The following is a 21,499-nucleotide window of genomic DNA, read 5'->3' as shown; positions in this document are numbered from 1 at the left end:
GTCAAGCCTTGTTTTTCTCACCCTGGAGCTGGTTTCATGGGTTTCTATTTCTTTCTTCTTAGAAGGCTGTGAAATGTCCTTTAGATCATTCTTTTGATAATTCTGGGATAGGCAAGGAATTTACGGTCCTCTTTCAGCAACTCTTGACCCTAGTTCTCTCCTTTCCCAGGGCTTCCTGTCTTCCAGGGAATAGCATGACGTTTAGCTTTGGCTGACCAAGAGTATTTTTGTTTTATTGTTTTGTTTTGAGACAGAGTTGAACACTGTGGTTCAAGAACTGGTCTCAGACTCAAGGCAATTCTCCTGTCTCGGTCTACTGAGTGCTGGGATTATTACTATGAACCAGCCACACTGCCCAGCTTGAAGGCTCACCTGGCAGGATGACCATGCTCTGGGGCCTGGAATACTAGGTGAAGGTCTCTAAGTTTCCACTAAGACAGCAGTTCATAGAGAACATGGGTGACAAAGATGTCTTCTTGTCCTGTCAAAGGACTTCACATACCATGTAAAGAAAGGGGAGGGGGGGAAATGTCTGTAAGCGCCGACCCCTTTTGTCTGCCTCTTCTTGGCCTGATATTTATATTTGAGCTTGATGTTGAGGGGCTGTTTTTCCCCTTGGTTTTATTTCTGTATTTATCTCTGAAGGGAAACGTGTTGGAAAGGGAACGTGTTTCTATCTGTGGCATTGATTTTTTTTTTTTTTTTTTTTATTTTGAAACAGGGTCTCACTTACAGCCCCAGCTGGCCTGGAATTTGCTACATAGACCAGGCTGGCCTTGAACTCACAGAGATATGCCTGCATCTGCCTCTTGAATGCTGGCACTAAAGATGTGTGCTACCACCCTGACCATTCTAATTTAAAAAAATAAAATAAAAAACATTTACTTTAGTTTTATTTGGGCTTTTTTTTTTTTTTTTTTTTTTTTTTGGTTTGGGGGTTTTTGTTTTTGTTTTGTTTTATTTTGGTGGGATTTTTTTTTTTAATTTTACAATTTTGTCCAGGCTGACCTCAAACTCAAAATCCTGCCTCAGGGGCTGGAGTGATGGCTCAGCTGTTAAGAGCACTGGCTGCTCTTCCAGAGGACCTGGGTTCAATTCCCAGCACCCACATGGTGGCTCACAACTGTCTGTAACGCTAATTTCAGGGGATCCGACACCCTCTTCTGACCTCTGTAGGCACCAGGCATGCATGTGGTCACAGACTTACATATAGGCAAAACAACCATTCATGTTAAGTATACATACATACATATATGTACTGAGTACTTCACACTACATTTTTTTTTAGTTTGAAAAGTAATACCAGATTTGATATCTGAGAGGACAGCCTCGTCCACTAGTCTACCCACCAGAGTTCCAACTTAGCTAACTAATTGCATTGCACAACCTCATCTCAAAAGAAAATACAGTTGAATTTTGTCATGGAAGTGAGTATCTTAGAACTGAATTGAGGTTGAGTTCTGGCTGTTCTTAGAAAGTGAAACCTAGAACTTTACACTGGGTGGTGGTGGCGCATGCCTTAATCCCAGCACTCAGGAGGCAAAGACAGGTGGATCTCTGTGAGTTCAAGGCCAGCTTGGTCTACAGAGCAAGTTCCAAGGACAGTTCTCTCTGGGCTACACAGAGAACCCGTTTTGAAAAACAAAACAAAACAAGAAAGGAAGAAAAGTGTATTGTTAAAAGGCTTATTTTATTATTTTATGTGTAGGAGTGTTTTGCCTGCGTGTGTGTGTGTGTGTGTGTGTGTGTGTGTGTGTGTACCACATTCATACTTAATGATCATACTTAAAGATCATACTTAAAGATCAGAATTCATACTTAAAGATCAGAAGAGGGCTTCGGATATCCTGGGACTGGAGTTATAGGTGGTTGCAAGCCCCATGGAAATGCAAGGAATTGAACCCAGGTCTTCTGCAAGAGCAATAAGTGCTCTTAACCACTGAGCCAACTCTCTAGCCCTGACTTTACACTTTTTATCTCCCTGGTGGTTTTGAGGCGAGCTCTCCAGGGCTGCCTTTCCCACTTGGATCTAGCTGGTCTCCGCCTCATCCCTCAGGCATTGAGTAGGGAGCTGGGCAGGGCGAGAAGTGAGCTTTCAAAGGGACCTCATTTCCACCTTCAATGTAGGTATGAATGAAGTCAATTTAGAAAGACCTGTGTCGGGGCTGTCCCTGCTCACCTCCTGCCCTGCCCAGTGCGCATGACCCAGGAGCCCCTTTCCTATGCTGCTGGCCTCTCTCTGAGAGGACGCCAACCTGGAGCATGCAGAAGTGGATTAGTGAAAAGAGCACCAGATTAAGCATCAGGAGACAGCTTTCCAGATCCAATTTTACCCATCAGTAGCTGAGGAATTTAGAGAAAGCCACTTAACCCCACAGTCTCTTCATCTCTTGGTCAGTAAAGTGGAGAGAAATTCCTCTCCCTGGATTCTACAAGGTGGTTCGGAGGGTCACATGACACCGCGGAGAGGGAGGCCTCTGGGATGCAGTACTGCGGCTTTGCACGTACTGCGCCTTCGCACGCACGTACTGCAAGGCTGGGGCTAGGCAACCGCGACTGCTTTATGGGTTTGTTTCATGTTCAACAAGGGTGGGGCTGGTGAGCCCGTGTAGAAAGCAGCCTCCAGGGCTGTTATCGCCACTCGTAAATGTTTTGTTTTGTTTTGAAACAAGGTCTCACTCTATAGCTCAGGTTAGCCTGGAGCTTCTCATCCTCCTGCCTCGGCTTCCCAAGTGCTGGGGTTCCAAGTGTGGGTCACTGTACCCAGCCGATAGTCACAAAGTTGTCATAGCTTGTAGCCGCAACCTGTCCAAAGGAATTTGCCCTTTGGTTCGTTTTTGAAGCTTTCCAGTTGGCAGATGGTGTCTGAGCAGAGCATGTTTCCAGTCCTGTCTCTTTAGCCATGTCTAAGAGCCTGCCACCTTGGCTAGAGCCTGTGTACCCAGCCAGAACATTCCGAGACTCAGTGTTTTCTACCGCCGTCGCTACTGTGTGGCCTCCCGTAATTCACTCGCTTCCCTGAGACTTGTTTTCCTCCGCTGAAAATATGAGCAATGTTATCTAACTCCGTAGGATCTTTCAGGGAATTAAATGAGGCTTGTAAGTTCCTGGTGAACACATGTCAGTTCTCTGCCCTTTACCCTACTCTAGGAAGAATTGTTCCTGGACATACCTGCCCAGAGATCGTGGAAGATTCTTGGAGACGTTTTAGAACTAGATCAGAGATGAGAGCCTAGTCAGATCATTGCTGGATGACATGCCCCCTCCCCCATCTCAAAGACGCTTCGGAATCAGACCAGAGACTAGATGGCCCCTGTAAATGCCGACAGCCCTGACCTCACTGAGTCTTTGTGCCTTGTGCAGGGAACATCATCGGCTCTGGGATCTTTGTCTCACCCAAGGGTGTGCTGGAGAACGCTGGTTCTGTGGGCCTTGCTCTCATCGTCTGGATCGTGACAGGGATCATCACGGCTGTAGGAGCCCTCTGCTACGCTGAGCTGGGTGTCACCATCCCTAAATCTGGAGGTGATTACTCCTACGTCAAGGACATCTTCGGAGGACTGGCCGGGTGAGCAAATCTGGAGGCCTGAATGGCCCAACATGGACATCCAACCTTTTAACATACCAATATGACATTGTCGTCTAAAAATGTGTTTATGTCACACACATAGCTGTCCTGGGATACATGTGGCCCACGGGCTGCAGGCTGGTGCCATTGGTAGAGGAAAAGGAGAAATCTGGGACAGGAGGGTCAGATCAAAAGAGGCCAAGGACAGGAGTTTCTAGTCTCAGGTGTGTTGCCCATCATGGAACCAGAAGATGAGCCATGTTACAATTCTTATCACTGAACTAGATGGACAAGATTCTATAAACGGAGTAGATGGCAACACTGACCACAGAATTCTAGGAAAAGCAATCACAGGAAGAAAGTCCTGGACTGTGACACATGACGGTGACCTCTTTAGGGAGAACATTTGTACCCAGTCAGAGCATCCTGAGATGAAGCACACACACCCCTCCTCACATTGCCAAGGATGATGGCCTCCCTCCAGAGTCAAGCCCTGACCTTGAATTTTCTTGGCTTCTCTAACCCTGACTGGGGAAATCATCCATCACTCAAGGGCCAAAGTGTGTGCAAGGCGCTTACCCTGCACATTCCTGTTTTGATGCCTCCCTGGCGATTGCTTAGGTAGCCACACCTTTAGGGTGTTCTTGCTGTCAGGATTCGGGGGTTGCGTATTTAATTTTTCAGCCAGTGGATATAGAGGGCTAACGTTGCAGAGAGGGTTAAAAGGGAAAGGAGAAAACCCAAACACCAGGATGTGTGTCAACACTAGCTGAAATGCGTGTAGGTCTTTGCTGTTACACCATGCCATTGGCCTTACAGAGGGCTTAGGGTCTTATTTGGGGTAGGGTGGGAGCTGGCCTCTTCAGGGTCTCTGGAAACAACAGGGGGAATGGCGCCTTTAACCCACTGGTATTTGCTCCTTTGCTCAAGACGTCCCCCCATCCCTGCCCCTTGCCTGGGTTTTCTGCTGATGACCCTGGCTCCATGCCATGCCAGCTGACGATTGCCCTGTTCTTCCCTCAGGTTCCTGCGGCTGTGGATTGCTGTGCTGGTGATCTACCCCACCAACCAAGCAGTCATCGCCCTCACCTTCTCCAACTATGTGCTACAGCCGCTCTTCCCCACCTGCTTCCCCCCGGAGTCCGGCCTGCGACTCCTGGCTGCCATCTGCTTGCGTAAGTGGCATCTGGACCTCATTTCAACCTCCCTCGGTCTTCCTGATGACCTTCATATCTCGGTTCCTCTCTCTCTCTCTGTCTCTGTCTCTGTCTCTCTCTCCTTCTCATTCCATACAAATGTGTTTTGGATGAGTGGATTCTCCATAGAATTACCTAGTGTTGCATAGGAAGCCAAGTATGTGGCATGCGCTTGTAATCCCAGAACTTGGAAGGCCAAGGTAGGAGGATATTGAGCTGGAGGCCAGCCTAGGCTACAGAGAGAAAGCCTATCACAGACAAGAAGTAGAAATGACTCCTCAGAGACACAGTGGCTTTCGGTGCCAGGATGCTTCACGTTAGCACCTCCCACCTCTGCTGTTAGCTCCTCCCACCTCTGCTGTTAGCACCTCCCACCTCTGCTGTTAGCTCCTCCCACCTCTGCTGTTAGCTCCTCCCACCCCTGCTGTTAGCACCTCCCACCTCTGCTGTTAGCGCCTCCCACCTCTGCTGTTAGCTCCTCCCACCTCTGCTGTTAGCTCCTCCCACCCCTGCGGTTAGCACCTCCCACCCCTGCTGTTAGCGCCTGATAAACCCTGATAAGCTCATGACAGGCAGTTGAGGGGATGAGAAACTGCCAACTCTCACACATTTTGAAGTGTGTTAGAGGAGAGTTTGTCCCTTGTCCATGCCCTGGAGAGGTTTGGTTTTTTTGAGACAGGGTTTCTCTGTGTAGCCCTGGCTGTCCCAGAGCTCCATACGTAGGCCAGGCTGGCCTCGAACTGACAGAGCCTGCCTCTGCCTCCTGACTGCCAGGATTAAAGGTGTGAGCCTCCAAGCCTGCCTTGGATGAGTTATTTTGTTTCATTAAGTGAAGAACATAAGGATCTAGTTGGCTGCAGTGTAAACTAGGGAAGGAAAGCTGCCTGCGAGGTGGACTCAGCAGATCCTTGAGAGAGATTCTGCAGAGCTGACCTCTAGGCATTCCCAGCTCCAGGCTCTGATAGCAATGATCTCAGTGGGCTGGGATAACTCCACGTTTTTACTCAACCCCTAACTCCTCAAGCAACTGCTTGTCTGTCTCAGGGGCTGCCCTCAGAGTTGACTCGGGGCCTGGCTTCCCTACACAGCTTCTGACCGTGTGGGGACTGGCCTTGCTGCTCATTTCCAAGTCCAGCCATTGTCCTTCTGTCTTGCTGGTGTGATCTAGACGACCTCCCAGGACAGGCAACTGAGACCTTAGCAAGAGGGCTTTGTATGGCCGTGGCGGGCGATCAGCCCTGACGTAGACTCTGCACCTAGGCAAGGGGAAGTGTGAGGCCAAATCCCGTTTGGGGGCAACAGTCACGTTTGGTCTGCTTACAGACCCAGGGGTACAGGAGTGTGTACCCCAGATTCACACTTCCAGCACCCTCAACTCTACTCCACACGTCCTGATTGCTGTCCTGCCTCCTTGTAAGATCGGATCATGAATTGGAACCAACCCAGTGTGTTTGTCAGTCAAGAGGGGGTGTCTGTTAGGAGCGTGGATCTTTCTGTACCCTGAGTCAGCCTGAAGGGGAGTTGGAGTATATGGGTTTTAGGGTCACCGACTGGCTCTGTAGCTGGAACTGGGGGCAGTGTGGGAATGCAGGAAAACTTGCTGTTTCTGCCATCAGACAAGCTAACACGAGGAGGAAGAAGGAAGCACATGGGTGCCAGCTGCTGCTGTTTCAGTGGCTTGTGCACACAGTCAGCTTCCTCCTTTCTGCTGAGGCTACGAAAGTCTCAGACAACAGGGCTCCTCTGACCCTCTGCTAGAAATCCAGAACTCCGCGACTGCGTGGTCCCTCCCCTAGGAGAGGAGCCAGACCGAAGTGTGCGCTTCCTTTACCGCAGACCTGCCCCGGGTTTGACACTTTGCACAATGACTCTGGAGGTGTGAGGTCTGTGCACACTCACACCCTGCCCAGTCCAGAATGGCCCCAGCCCTTCCGGCTGGTAAGATGAGCTCTTCTCTCTCCAGCCAGCTCCAGAGAGGCAGGCTGCATACAGTACACCCCATGCCTCCCCTCCCTGGACACTGCCCAGACAAGCCAAGGAGAGCTGGAGACACTTGCTGCCTCCCTCTCTTGATGTCAAAGATCTAATAAAGTCGGTGTGGCCCTCCTCCGCCTCCTGACTGGGGCTGCAGGGAAATCGCCTCCAGATGAACAGATCCAGTCCTGTCCTCTGGGAATAGTAACTTTTCACTATCCTCGAGACATGAGTCTAGGTATTATTCCAGCAGAAAAAAAAATCTTAAACCCAAATGTATTCCTCCTGCTTCCATCAGGAGACTAGTGGAGGCGGAGGAAGGGCCCCAGATGCGTTGAGTGAGATTCTGTTTTCTAGTTTGTTGAATGTTTTGTTTTGGGAGATGTGGGGAGGCCGTCTTGCTTTGGAGCCCAAGTTAGCTTTGAACTTGCTGTGTAGACCAGGCTGGCCTCAAACTCTTCCTGCCTCAGCCTCTCTGATGCTGAGATCACAAGTCACCTCTCCTACTAGTACTTTTTAACAAACCCACCTCTCTAGCCTTCTTCAAATAGTCTCTCGCGGCAGCCTGTGTTGAAAACGATGTGTTGGTGCCCTGCTTCACAACGATGGCATCTTTGGGGCGAGGGAGCTTTAGAGACAAACTTTTGCTAGGTAGCATGTAGCCCTGGCTGACCTGAAACTCAGTCTATAAATCAGGCTACCCTGAAACTCACTGTGTTGACCAGGCTGGCCTCAAAACCTTGAACTTGTGGCTGTCCCCCGTCACATCTGATCAGCTCCACTCCCTGCTCTGTGACAGGGCTCTACCATGTAACCCGAGCCACCCTTGAACTGACTACGCAGCCTAGTTTTGAACATGTCATTCTCTTGCCTCAGGTTCCTGAAGGCTGAGTTTACCTTGGGTGAGGGTGCCACACACACCCTGTTATTCCAGTATTCCTTCTTCCCACCACAGCCACATCCAGCGTAGCCCAACCTCTTAGCAGGTACCGGGGAAGCCAGCTATGGGAAATAGTCTCAGTGTGCTTTGGAGATGGAGGCAGGAAGACACCGAACCTCACCATACTTTCAAGAGAAGCAGCAGAGAGTGTCTTAGTCAGGGTTTCTATTGCCGAGACAAAATCCCATGACCAAAAGGCAAGCTGGGGAGGAAAGGGTTTATTTGCTTACATTTCATCATTGCTGATCATCACTGAAGGAAGTCAGGACAGGAACTCAGACAGGGCAGGATCCCAGAGGCAGGAGCTGATGCAGAGGCCATGGAGGGGAGCTGCTTACTGACTTGCTTCCCATGACTTGCTCAGCCTGCTTTCTTATAGAACCCAGGACCACCAGCCCAGAGATAGCACCACCCACCATGGGCTGGGCCCTTCCTCATTGATCACTAACCGAGAAAATGCCTTACAGCTGGATCTCATGGAGGCATCTCCTCAACTGAGGCACCTTCTTCTGATGACTCTAGCTTGTGTCAAGTTGACACACAAAACCAGCCAGGACAGAAAGCATGGCTGGGTGGGGAAGGGGACATTTACCCAGGAAACTCTGCTTTTCACTGTCCCATTTGGCTGATGATTGACTGGACCATTGAGTCTTAAGAGGTTTGAAGGAAGGCCACCCTTGGTGGAGCAATCACTGGTCTATAACGTGGGTACAGTGAGGCGAGTGGGTGTGGCAAAGCCCGGGGCTAGGGTTTGCTAGGAGAAGGAGGAGAAGAGGCCGGGCCTAGCGCTGTGGCGGCATCATTTTTGGAAGCTCTCTCAAGAGAAATGGAGTTGGGAGAAGCCAGATGGGGGTGGAGAGGCAGAAAGAACCTGATGTAACTGGCCTGCCTGCCCAGAGCCTGGAGGGGGTGGGGAGAGAGGACAAGAAGAAGAAGGAACTGAGGAATTGGACCTGGGCTTGTGCAACCGCCAGGGCGCTGTGAGTTATTCTATTATTTAGGTCAAAGCTGATTACTCGCTGCTGAGTCAGCAGAACGTCCCCGGTCACCAGGCAGTAAGAAAAGAAAGCATTTTACATCTTAATTTGATGAAAAGCCTTTCTCTCTGGTCTCCGGAGCCAGCATATTAGTGGGGGAGGGGTGGGAGAGACTGGGAAGTGTTAAAACTCGGGTTTGACGCGCCGCGCCGGCTCTTGTGACTTGTTTCTCTTGATGATCTGGGAAGTCAGTGGCTGTGGTCTCCAGCAGAACAATGAAATAAAACATTAAAGAGTTAGTGACGCACCTCACCTTGCCCTCACCCTGGCCCTGCGCGGTGAGGGCAGTGGGGGCCAGATACTCTTCCGGTTCCAATCCACTAGTGAGGTGTCAGTGAGGTTCATAGACTTAGCCCCCCCAGCTCGTCCCTTTTGTCACGTGGTCCCATCTTCTGGCTATCACATGACTTCCTAGAGTTAAAGAGCAAAATTAAAATGATTTCGTTTAAAGAATTTTTTGGGTTTTGTTTTGTTTTGTTTTTTTGAGACATCTCCAGGCTGGTCTGGGACTCAAGCAATTCTCCCACCTCAAGCCTTCCAAATACCTACTGGTGCACACCACCAAGCCTAACTAAAAATCCCAATGAAGTTTGATTTTTTTCTTCTATAATCAGGAAACAACTCTTTGCACAAAACAGAATAAGTGTTTGGGGGTCTGGAGATATGGCTCAGCAGTCAAGAGCACTTGCTGCTCTTGGAGAGAACCAGAGTTCACTTCGCAGGAACCACGTCACTTTGGTGATTCGCAGCCATCTATAATTCTAGCTCCAGGGGATCAAACACCCTCTTCTGGCCTCCTGGGACCCTCATGCCCATGCACATAAAAACATGCAACACACTCATATCAGCAGATATCTTTGTTTTACTCTGGGAAAAAAAAAAAAAGAAAAGAGTAAGATTTCTAATGTCGTAGCAGGTAAGGTTGGTTTACAGACAGAGAAGGGCTTGAAGAGACAAAGGCCGGAAAAGCAGATCAGTAATTTCCAAGCTACTGTCCTTGTAAATGAAGGCAAGGGAGACATGGTCACCAGAGAGCCGTGGATGAGCTAACGTCAAGTCATTTCAGATTATTTCTCTGTATACGGGTTAGAGCAGAGGGGATCTGTCATACTGATTGAATGTGACATCTTTGGAAACTGTGGCTGTTATCTCTCTAATCCCGAGCCTCAGAAGGTCGGGTAAAGTTTACTGATGGTTTCGGTAGCACGGATGACTTCATTTTGAGGTTCAGCCCAGCGCAGGGGCTTAGCGCAAACATGGCCTCCTGTAACTTCCAGTTAACAACTGTTCTAAACAGGGTAGCTGCCGTGACGCAGTGGGTGCTGGTTCTAAGGGGTGCCCTCTCATAGTCTGCCGTCTGAGTCTTGGCCAGGGGCTGGGGGGTATGCTGGGGGTGAACCCAGGCTCTTAACACACATGCTGAGCAAGTTTTCTACCATCAAGCCACACCCTAGCCCTCCTCTAAGAATCACGTTTCCCAACTTTTTGGTTTCTGCCTCCCTTTCTTCTTTTGGAGATCGGCATGCATTTAAGATAGTTCCTGGCTCCATTCCTTTCCTTTTGGGACTAAAGTCACGGCCCAGCATTTTAATGACAGTGTTGTCACTCACATAGACTTCTTGTAGATCTTGCCCTAAAGAAATTCCTTCCTCCTCGCCCTACAGAGAAAGGCGCTCACTCCCAGCCCTGCCTACATAGCAGAGGGGAAATGCTTCTTATCTTGGGCTCCATCTCTCCACAGAGATTCCTAAGAGATTGCTGTTCCAAGGCTGCAGATTTCTCCCCATTCCTTGAGCTGTTTGGAAGGGAAAGAACTTGAGGCATTTCTTCTAGCCCTGGGTCACGCTCAATCCCTCTGCAGAGGCTCTGGCTGCCTGGAGCAGGACGCTGCCCTGTTTTGCAAGCCTCCTGCAAATTAATCCCTTGACAACAGACGCTTCAGCAGCCTCTAAATCCCCTGATCTCCGTTCATCTTCTCTTGAGCCTTCATGTTCTCTAGACTCAAACTTCTCATCCTCAAACATTAAACATTGCTCAGATGCCTGGGTGGCGCTTCCTTCTTGCCTTTCCCCTGTCCCAGAAGACTTCTTTGGCCAACAGGCAAAAAAGCAGAGCTTGAAGGATGTCTTATAATAGGCAAGGAAGAACAGATTGTATATACATAAAGAAGGGGATCTCCTAAAGGCATTTGAGCGGTAACACATGATTTGTTGAGGAATAGCATGTGATAAAGTCCACACTTGATGAAAGATGGTGAAACCTGAAACATGGAAACAAGCTAAGCATTTGTCCAGGCTGAGAAGGTGGGGGTGGCCTAAAACGAAACTGGTCTCACAAAGATGCTATGTTGTGAGAAGCAGGAAATTTTAGGTCAACTGGCATGTTGACCTCTTTGACCACTGAGGAGTAAGAATCTGGGGTGCCTTGTAAGTTAGAAAGAAGTGTGCAAGGTAGCCATGCCCGTGCCGGGGGAGGAGCAGTTGGAATGTATTCTCTCTGCCTCTGCCTTCCAGGTCCTCCCAGAGTCCTGATGGGCGATGAGCAGGTTTCTGCTTAGAAGTCCTCCTCAGGGTGGCTAGCCCAGGTTTCTGCTAAAAGGACTGCTGTAAAGCAGTGTGACAAGGGCTGGGGATGTGGCTCCGTGGCAGGACACTCGCCTAGCGGGCACAAAGGTCTTGGTTTGATCGCCAGCACCGGGACAAAGTGAGAGAGAAAGAAAACATTAGTTAACTCAGAAAAGACTTCCCTCTTGGGAAGTACTGGAAGAGAAATCACAACACTATCCAACAGTCACTAAATACCCGAAACACACCAGACACTGTTCTCAATAGGCATGATATAGAAACAAAAAAAAACCTTCATTTTGCCAGGCATTGTGATATACACATGCAATCCCAGCATTCATAGGCTGAGACGGAAGAACTGCCACGAGTTTGAGGCCATCCTGAACTACATAGTGAGCTCTGGACTAACCTGGGCTACAGAGTGAGACTCTAAAATTGACCATTTGGACACAACCAGGCAATGTCCAGCACAGACTGGACAACCGAATGGGCTGAGGCAGGAAAATGTTCTTAAATATGGTTCTTTTGATGGGACTATCGGTTGTTTAATATAACCACATTCCAGAATAAACAGTAAGAAATAGAACTGAAGACCAAGCTGGTTGGTACGCACCTTTAATCCCCGTACTCAGGCAGCAGAGGCAGGAGGATCTCTGTGAGTTCAGGGCCAACCTGGTCTACATAGCAAGACCTGGGATATCCAGGGCTACATAGAGAGACTCTGTCTAAAACAAAACAAAGAAATACATCAAAACAGGGACCTCATTATGAAGAGATCAGCTTTACCCCAAGGTAGTAGGAAGACACTGAAGGATTTCAGAGGAGAAACACTATCCAAGTTGCATTTAGAGGACTCTGCTGCACAGAAAAGGATGGGTGGCCCTTGGGGAAAGGGCCAGGGACAAGGAAACGGATTGCACTGTAGTTCCAGGAATCTAGAAATGTCCGTGAGGTGACTCGGAGACAGGTGTAGAAAGAAGTTAATGTATTTGGTGGTGTTTAGGAAATAAAATTGCCAGCATTGCCGAGCGTAGTGGTTCTTACCTTTAATACCAGCCCTCAGGAGGCCGAAGTGGGATGATCTCTGTGAGTTCAAGGCCCACCAGGTGTACATCACTGTACATCCAGGTTAGCCAGGACTATAGAGCGAGACCCTGTCTGAAAAATACAAAAATGATTGCCAGGACTGGGTGGATGAGTCAAAGAAGGCACGTTTTTCTCTCAGGGGGATATGTAGATAAATCACGACGGCACTAGAGCTTATTCTAACGTTTCCTCCCTGCTGTGGGCGGTTGGCTGCTGTCCCTGCCACCCCTCACTCCCAAGAGCCATTACCAGGACTTGAAGGAGACATCCCCTGTGCCTTTGGACTCTGACTACAGGGCCAGAATAAATGCCCACATCTTAGTGCCGTTTGGCCTTCCTTTCCTATCAGGCCTCGGGGGTGTTTCTGTTTCGGGGTGCCCTGAAAATGAGGGTGTCTCAGTCGCACTCACCATATATGTCTAGCAGACACTCAGTCTTGATCTCCAGTAAAAAGAACAACTAATGGCATGGGCCTTTATATTTTATACATCGTGGTAAACAATTGTGTATATCACAGAGAACCCGGTGGCCATGTTCCCCCTAGAGACCCATTGGTTCCAGACACTTGGAGCCACCAGGTTGTGTCTTGCCTGTCCTCGGGCCAGGCTTTGGCTCTCCACCGCCCTCCTGAGAAGAACTCTTTCTAGTTTCATTATGCTGGCTATCTGACCTGAGTCACCTCCTTTTCCAGCCAACATTAGCATATCTCATCACCTCCACCTTTCTTTTCACTCTTGGACCGGAGTTTTGTTAAAGCTCCCTCCCTGGACACTGTGGAGTGCGGGGCCTGTTTCTGTGACTGTTTCTACTGTTTAGGGAAATAAGGAAGAAGCCCAAGGGTTGCTGAAGCAAGTCCTCCAGGAGCTCAGCTTCCACCAGGAAGAAGCCCCTTGCTTACTTGGGCCAACACAGCAGCTTACGTTCTCCTCCGCCCCTCTGTTACCACCCTCAAGGGTCACTTAGTTTTTTCCCAGGGGAACCCAGGGCTCTAATTTATGAAATCACCTGTTAGCAGTCTGGTGAACTTTTCAGGATTAACATTATATGCCAGATTTACATCACATGCCCGAGACCATGAACTCAGGGGACTTATGGGATTATGAGGGTGAGGCCCAACCGCTACTGAGCGAGAGAGGGGCACGTTTAGTTAAACTAGTCTGAATGCTAGCCACCCTCACAGTTGGGGGTCTAGCTGAACCGTGTGGGGGAACTTACGGCACAGTCCAGGTTTACAGACCTCGGTGAACAAGTCCACAAGCCTCCCAATCTGAGAACCTACCAGACCTCCCAGGACCCACACCCACTTGTTCCCCCAAGACTGAATGTGATAAAAGAGCCAGTCTAACCCTGCTGAAGCAGCTCAGACCCAGCAGAAGCAGCCATCAACCTGGCCCTATGTCCCAGGCATCAGCCCCGAGAGCCGGGAAACGAGACAACAAGAAACTTCAGACATAGTTGGAAAGTGAGGAGTAGGGTTAAAATGAGGCCCCGTGGGCGGTGCGGCATGGCAGGGCAGGGTATTTCTGCTTGTCTCTACTACCCCGCCCAGCTCTGAGCCATGTTTAGCCAGCGCTGAAGAAAGAAGTACTTGGCTCCTGGAAAACGCTGAGCGAGGTGTTCAGACTTCTTGGCTAAACTAAGGACTGAATGGTGATTCAGCAGAAACTCCAGGTCTCGCCTCTGGCACTGGAGAGGAGAGGAGATGAAGGAAGAGGAAGAGAGGAGGAGGTGGCGTGGCCGGAGCTCAAAGTGTCCCGGCCGGAGGAAGCTGTGCCAGGCATGACCTCCAGAAACGCCGGCTTGTCCGCTCACCACCCTCCTCCTCCTCCTCCGAGGGCTTGTCCTTGAAGCAGGAGAGGAAATGCTCAGAGAACCTCTTCCTATAAAAGGGCGTTCTGAGGTTTCTAAATTATCAGTGAGTCAAGATGAAAGGGGCTGGGGAAGGGACATATACTCCACGACGGTGGGCAAGATCTATTTCAAAACCAAAGCACCACCGCACACTTCATAGCGCTTCTCAGGATCAAAGCGCCCCTTGCGAAGAAAGGCTGCTTTGATTGTTGGGATGTCGCGGCTCTGTTTTGATGCTTTGTCTTCGTCGGTCGGGTTATTTACATCTATAACTTCCTGCGGTCACGTTGTATCACATGTTCAACAATGCCAACATTTGTTGTAGGTAAGCAGGGTGCCTGGAGGCTTTACCGTGTGGCTCCTCACCCCATATGAGGACTGTCTTCCGGGTGGTGGTGCACACTGGCATTCCCAACACTGGGAAGGCAGAGGCGGGAGAATCAGGAGTTCCCAGCCAGGTTCAGCCGCACAGAGAGTTTGAGGCCTGCTTCAGCTCCATGAGAGCCTGCCTTAAAAAAATAAAATAGAAAGAAAGAGAAGAAGAAAAAAGTTTCACTGGGGAAGAGGTTGGAGTAGTTCTTGGAAGCTACTTCCCTGTCTTCCACTCCTACCCTTCACCCATCCATCTACTTCAGCCTCATTGAGGAAGAATGGTTGCTCAGTCCTGCAGCTCTCTGGGTAGAACCAGACCTTATCTCAGCCCCAGGTTTGTGCCTTAGAACTCGAAGCACTATTTTCTTTGCCTATCAGTGCCTTTTGGCAGCCAGCACCAGTTACCTCCTCGATCTGGAAAGGGATGGGGTTAGGCATGCCCAGTGTTTCCAAGATTAGAAACCCGTGCCCAGTTCCTCCTCTGAGTGGTGGAAGCGGCCAAGGAACCCCTGTCCAGCCTATCACAGAGCTGAGCGTGGTCACACCCTCTCCAGCCCCTGGGACAGTGCCCCAGCAGCCTCATGGGCACCCTGCAGGGCTGCGCACACAGACACCTTGTCCTTCGGCTGTGGGCCCAGAGCCACAGGGGCTGGCGTTGTTGGCCAGAGCACGGCAGAAAAGTGCATGCCCCAGCCTTAAGGTGAGACCATGGCACCAACCTTTCCGGCACCCGGGCCAGGCGGAATTTATAGCTAGTTCAGACGGCGGGATGCTCCATCCCGGAAAGGTGCTTATTTTGAAGTTCGGGAGAGGAACAGGGTGTTCTGGTTTCTACAAAGTGGCGTCACTGCTTCCCTTTTTCAGCAGCTGTCTGCTGATTGCCTTGCATCTTTCTTTTTTCTGGCCTGGCCCCTTCACTTTCTCTGCCTTCTCCTCCCTGCCACCTTTTCTGTCTCATTTGCTTCCTACACCGTTTCTCATACTTTCTCTTCTTCACCATCTGTGTTTACTGACTCTGGTACATCCATACACCCTCCACCACCTCCCTTTCTCTTTCTTTTTCCTTCCTTCCTTCCTTCCTTTTTTCTTTTTTTCCTTCCTTCCTTTCTCTCTTCCTTTCTTTCCTTAGGACAAGGTCTCTTTATATAATCCTAGCTACCCTAGAATGCAGTATGTAAAATGGTCTGGCCTCAGATTTGCCTCCTCCGCCTCCTAAGTGCTGGGATTGCAGGTGTGTACCACCATACTCGGCCATCCTCTCTCCCCTTTCTACACACTGTTTTTACTTCCCTAAAAAGATCGGGAGGCAATGTTAAACATAAATAAGCTTTTCCAAGCTGCCTCCAGCCCAGTCCTGATTAAGAAATTGAAATGAAGCCAGGCATGATGGCGCATAACTGGAACTGTGGAACTCATAATTGAGACTGAAGTGTGTTTGAAGCCAACCTGGACTATATAGGAATATTCTGTCACTGAAAAAAAAAAAAAAAATCACAGAGGGCTAGGAACAGACCCATGAGGAAAGTGCTTGCTGCAGAAGCATGAAAACCTGAGTTCCCATCACCACAGCTGTGAAAAGCCAGGGGTAAATCCCGGCACTGGAGGCAGAGACAGGAGGATCTGGGGGCCTGCCTGGCTGGCCAGTTCTAGTCAATTGGTGAGCTCCAGTTTCAGAGAGAGACACTATACCAGAAAATAGGTGGGAAGCAATGAAGACATCTACCTGATGTTGACCCCTGGCCCTCACATGTATGCATGTTTCCTCACACGTATGTACACATGCACAGTCCCACACCTGTGCAGACACGGAGAGAGACCAGCTGTGGTGGGGTACACCTCTAATCTCTGCACTTGGGAGGTGCAGACAGGAAGATCAGCAGTTCAGAACCAGCCTGGGCTATCTCAAAACACACACATCCACACAAAAATGCAAATGGGGTTTCCCAAGCTCAGCGGGAATGTGAGACTGTGACGTCAGAGCAGAAATCAAGTCATCCATGGCAAACGGCTTCTGAGGATCAGCCTGGTTGTCCCCTGCTTGGCTACTCTTGCGTGTCAGCATGCTCCTTCCTGCCGCTCAGAGTACCACCTGGATTGGGGCCAGGCCAATCTTTGGGTGACAGACTCAGTGATCATGGGTACCTCCAACAGGAGCTGAGGAGGTGAGTGACAGGAAAGGGTCGCTTAGTAGACAATGAAGCACCAAGGCTGGGCTTTGGCCAAAGGACTGGAGGAGCCATCCCATCATGCCTTTACCACTAAACGGCTGGGTCTTATTTACTCATGTAAGATGAGGTTCTGAGTTCCATGATTCTCCGGAGGCTAGAAATACACATCTGGGGAGTAGGGCACAGGCCTGCATATCTACCCCTAGAGTAAAGCATTGGCTACATATCTGGTCCATTTATCTCGAAACAAGCAATCTAGCCCTCTCTCCAAATAGCCTTATCCCAGTTTTCACTGTCGGCCGGAACCGAGGGCTTCAGGGCCAGCAGCTGGTTTGGCAGGATGAAGGTGGAGGAAAGTGTTCGTGGCTCCCTGAGAACAGTACAGAATGACCCTTTCCTCAACCAGAAGCCAGAGCCCCGCATCCAGAGGCATGGCGCACTTGAAAACGGTTTCTTAGTACGGAGCGAGGATGGCCTGTACTTCGTGGGCTTTCTTCTGGGAAGAGAAGTGGCCACCCTACACACACCGGGATCTGCTCAGCATTGCAGGCCATCACCTGTCCTGTTTCATAGGATTGTTCCTTCATGCAGAAGACAGACACTCCCTGGAGCAGCCTAGTGAAGCCCGTGGAAAGCTCCCGAATATTTCCTGTACAGCTTTATCTGTCCTCCATTCAGTGGGCTTTAGGCATCACTTGTGTGTCTCCATTTTGAAATGAAACACGAATGATCGCCAAGTACAAAGAAACTTCACTTAGGCCGGGCAGTGGTGGTGCACACCTTTAATCCCAGCACTCGGGAGGCAAAGGCAGGTGGATCTCTGTGAGTTTGAGCCTAGCCTGGTCTACAGAGCTAGTTTCAGGACAGCCAAGGCTACACAAAGAAACCTTGTCTCAAAAAACAAAAACAAAAACAAAAAAAACTTCATTCAGAACGTGCTTCAGGATCTCAGTGGCTACTGCCTCGCAGGGTCAGTCATAGTCATGGCTGTGTGTGGATGGATAGCTTCTCTACTGGCCCTGAGGAGGTCAGCAGCAGCAGCAGCAGCAGCAGCTTTCTGTGAGGCATCCCCTCTTAGCAGCTGGAAGCATAAGAAGTATCCATTTGTTCCACTGTTTTCCCATTTCTGGAGGCTGAGGCACAGTTGGCCATCTTGGCTTCTGGCCCAGTCTTATGTTGACTAGCCCCACGGTCCCTGCTCCATCCCGGGGTCTCTGGTCCCACATTTCTAGATCGCTTGGGCTCAAGGACCCCAGAGTGGGTGCTTTACAGAGGACTGGCATGAAAGAAGAAGAAACGGAGAAGACGTGGGAAGACAGGAAGAAGTACCAGGGGTCAGTCAAACGAGGCAGCTGGGACCGTAGCGTGGCCTGGTGTGTGACGTGACCTCTTTTTCAAACAAGTGTCTGTACCTTTATCCATCATCCGTCTCACCGGCCTGATACAACCTCTTAAAAACCCACCACATGGGGCTGAAGAGAGGCACCTGGGCTAGATTCCTCTCACTCAAGTTGTGTCCTCTGGCTGCTCTGCCAGTATGAGCCCAAGAAAACCACATCACACCAGCTTTCGTTTCCAGTGGGGATTGGACCCAGGACTTTGTGTGTGGGAGGCAAACGCTCTGCCATGAATTCTAGCTATCGCTCTCTTTACCTTTTTGAGATAGGGTCTTACCAAGTTGCCCAAGATGGCCTTGAACCCATTCTTGTAGTCCATGAAGGCTTTGAACTTGCATTTTCTGCCTCAGTCTCCCAAGTAGATTGGGATTACAGACCTGTACCACCAAGTCTGGCTCGTGTTCTCTTTTTGAGTTTATGTTTATAAATTTTTTTTTTAAATTAACTATCTAAAGTTCTAGACAGCGACATACAGATGACGAGATATCTTCATAGGGTGCAATGGACTGTTCTAGACACAGAGGGTGTACCATGGCTGTGAGAACTTCAAGTTATGAAGTCCTACAGGAGTTAAAACTGCCAAGTCCCTCTGAGGAAGCGTTCTTATCTCCTTCCCTCCGAGTTCCTAACACCCTCCCCCTCCTGACCACTGCTCTCCTTACTCTACCCATTCTGAGTTCTACTTACTAATTGTGCCTTCAGCCGAGACTCAAAACTCCCCCGGTCTTCCTCTGACCAGGATTGAGAGTGGCAGGCATAGCCCTGACTGCATGTTCTGAGGAAACCCAAGCAACGTTCCAGCTCCCTAACCCAGTTTTAGAACATCCTAAATGAAGATGTGTTTATACTACTGACCGTTGGTGTTTTATTTCAAATGGTCTCAAGGGCTGAATTTTAAATTGCCTCTTTTATCTATAGTTTATAATCATAAATGACTCCACCCCCTACCATTGCTCCTTGTCTGTCTTTAACCTCATGTGACTTTCCACCTACTGAATTTAGCTGAGAGAAATCACAGAATGGGTTCCATCAAAGTGTGTCTCGTGTCTACAACAACACAGTACACTGTGTGACCTCTTTCTAGCTCTGACTTGAGGAATGGAATCAGTCACAGGACTCTTGAGATCATCTCTCCAGTGTTTGTTTATTTTCCTCAGCGTTGGGGATTGAACCCAGGACCTCACACAGGCAGAGCACCACTCTGTGGTTGAGCCCCAGCCTCTTATCTGCTGCCGTGACCTTTGATTATAACTTCAGGTTAATAAAACAAGGAGACCCACAAAGCAATGGGGGTGAGCTGGGCATGGAGGGGCACACTTGTAATCCCAGCTCCAGTTCAGATTCACCCGCAACTACATACAGAGTTGGAGGCTAGCCAAGGATGTATGAAACCCTGTCTCCAAAACAGACAGGCAAGGGGATAAAGAACGAAGGGATCATGCCTGCGAACATCTTGGCATCCAGCACCCACTGGCCTCGCTAGAAGTGGGACCTATGGTTTTGTTGTTTTTGTTTTTGTTTGGGGACGAGGTTGTCCATGTGAGCCTGAAGCTGTCTGGAATATGGAGAGATTTAGAGGAGCCCATGGGATTAGGTGGAGAAGGACTATTGTTTCCTATGCTTTGAGTTTCTCTAAAAGAAGAAGGAAGCTACTGTTGTCTGTGGTGGGACAGTTACCCAGAGAGGAAGATCAGAGCCTTGCCCTCGTTGTGGGGTCCCAGCTTGGTTGGGCAACCGGAGAGTTGAAATCTTGCAGTGTGAAAGTGTGCCGACTGCATTGGCCCACTGCTGACTTCACCCTTGCGAGCCCACTTCCAGAGAGCTCTCCTCTTCCTGCTGGACCCTGGAGTCCGGGCATACGTTGCCCCAACGTTTGGGTCCTGGGGTTTGACCCCAGGGCACTCGGTGAGTGCACACTCCACCACTGAGCCACACTCCAGCTCCACCCAGTCACTCTTTACAAGCTTTTCTCTTGGAAGCCAGGTCCTGCTCTCTGCTGTTTCTGCACAGTGTCTGCCCTGTATTCCTCTTTTACTGCTGTTGTGTCAAATTACCACAATCTCAGTGGCTTACAACTACAACTTTGTAGTAGAAGTTTTTCACTAGCCGCCAGCCTGCAAATAATGGCCTGGAGACTTGTTATTGATTATGAAAGCTTGGCCTTAGCTTAGGCTTGTCTCAACCAGCTCTTATAACTAAATTAACTCATATTTTAAATCTATGATCTGTCAGGTGGTGTTACCTCTCCTTCATCTTGCACCTCCCATCTCGTCTCCATGTCTCCCGGCTTCTCCCACGTCCCTAGATTCTCCTCCTCTTCCTTTCTCTCCTGGGAAGTCCCACCTATACCTCCTGCCTTTAGCTTTTCGTCATACCAATCACAGCAATCCACCTTCACACAGTGTGCAAATATCCCACAACACAACTTGTCGCCTTATGGTCTTGGAGGTCAGAAGTCCTAAACTCAAGTGTCAGCGAGGCTGTGTGTCTCTGGAGACCTAAGGAGTTTTTCTAGTTTCTAGGGTCCTCCTGCATCCTTGACTCATGGACCTCTTTGTCTTCAGAGTCAGCAACAGCATCTCCAGTGCTCTCTCCTTCCCTCCCTCTCTCCCTATTCCCATCCCTCCCCCATTTCCATCATCAACTCTTTTTTTTTTTTTTTTTTTTTTTTTGATTTTTTCCGAGACAGGGTTTCTCTGTGTAGCTTTGCGCCTTTCCTGGAACTCACTCTGTAGCCCAGGCTGGCCTCGAACTCACAGAGATCCGCCTGGCTCTGCCTCCCAAGTGCTGGGATTAAAGGCGTGCGAACTCTTTTTTTTTTTTTTTAATGGCTCTTGTCTCCCTCTTGTTGACTCTTATAATTACATTTGGGCTAATAATATTATTCAGAAAACCAAAATAAGCTGTGTCTCCAGATCCTTAACTGGATCATATTTACAAAGTTCATTTCCAATATTTACAAGTCCTAAGGATTAGAACATTAGCATCTTTTGGATGGCCATCATCCTGACTTCCCAAGAGAAGCCTGATGCTACCTCTTCAGAGCAAAGGAAGTAAAGGAACGACTTCTGTGGGTCAAAGTTTGAGAGTCAAGTCTGCGGGGAGGCTGGGCACACTCTCTCTGCCGGGAACAAGATGGTTGTTTGCTGGGTTTGGTTTGTTTTTCTTACCAGCACTGGGAATTGAACCTTAGGACTTCTTGAATGCAAGTCAAGCACTCTTTCACTGACCTATATTTCCTAAAGCAGTGGTTCTCAACATGTGGGTCACACCCCTTTGGGGGGGGGGTCACATATCAGATATTTACATCCTACATATCAGATAGTTACATTATGATTCATATGAG

General features: G+C 49.3%; 1 protein-coding gene across 1 annotated transcript in view; it reads left to right on the top strand.

The window, feature by feature from the left end:
• Slc7a8 (solute carrier family 7 member 8) overlaps nt 1–21,499 on the top strand; it is a 59,484-nt gene that overhangs the window by 18,140 nt on the left and 19,845 nt on the right. The window contains exons 2-3 of the mRNA XM_006988495.4: nt 3,364–3,568; nt 4,592–4,743. Coding sequence (XP_006988557.2) covers nt 3,364–3,568; nt 4,592–4,743 — 357 coding nt within the window. The remainder of the gene's footprint in view (nt 1–3,363; nt 3,569–4,591; nt 4,744–21,499) is intronic.

Source organism: Peromyscus maniculatus, chromosome 9 (genome assembly GCF_049852395.1).
Source record: "Peromyscus maniculatus bairdii isolate BWxNUB_F1_BW_parent chromosome 9, HU_Pman_BW_mat_3.1, whole genome shotgun sequence".
NCBI classification, from domain to species: domain Eukaryota; kingdom Metazoa; phylum Chordata; class Mammalia; order Rodentia; family Cricetidae; genus Peromyscus; species Peromyscus maniculatus.
This window is presented reverse-complemented; position numbering and strand designations above follow the sequence as displayed.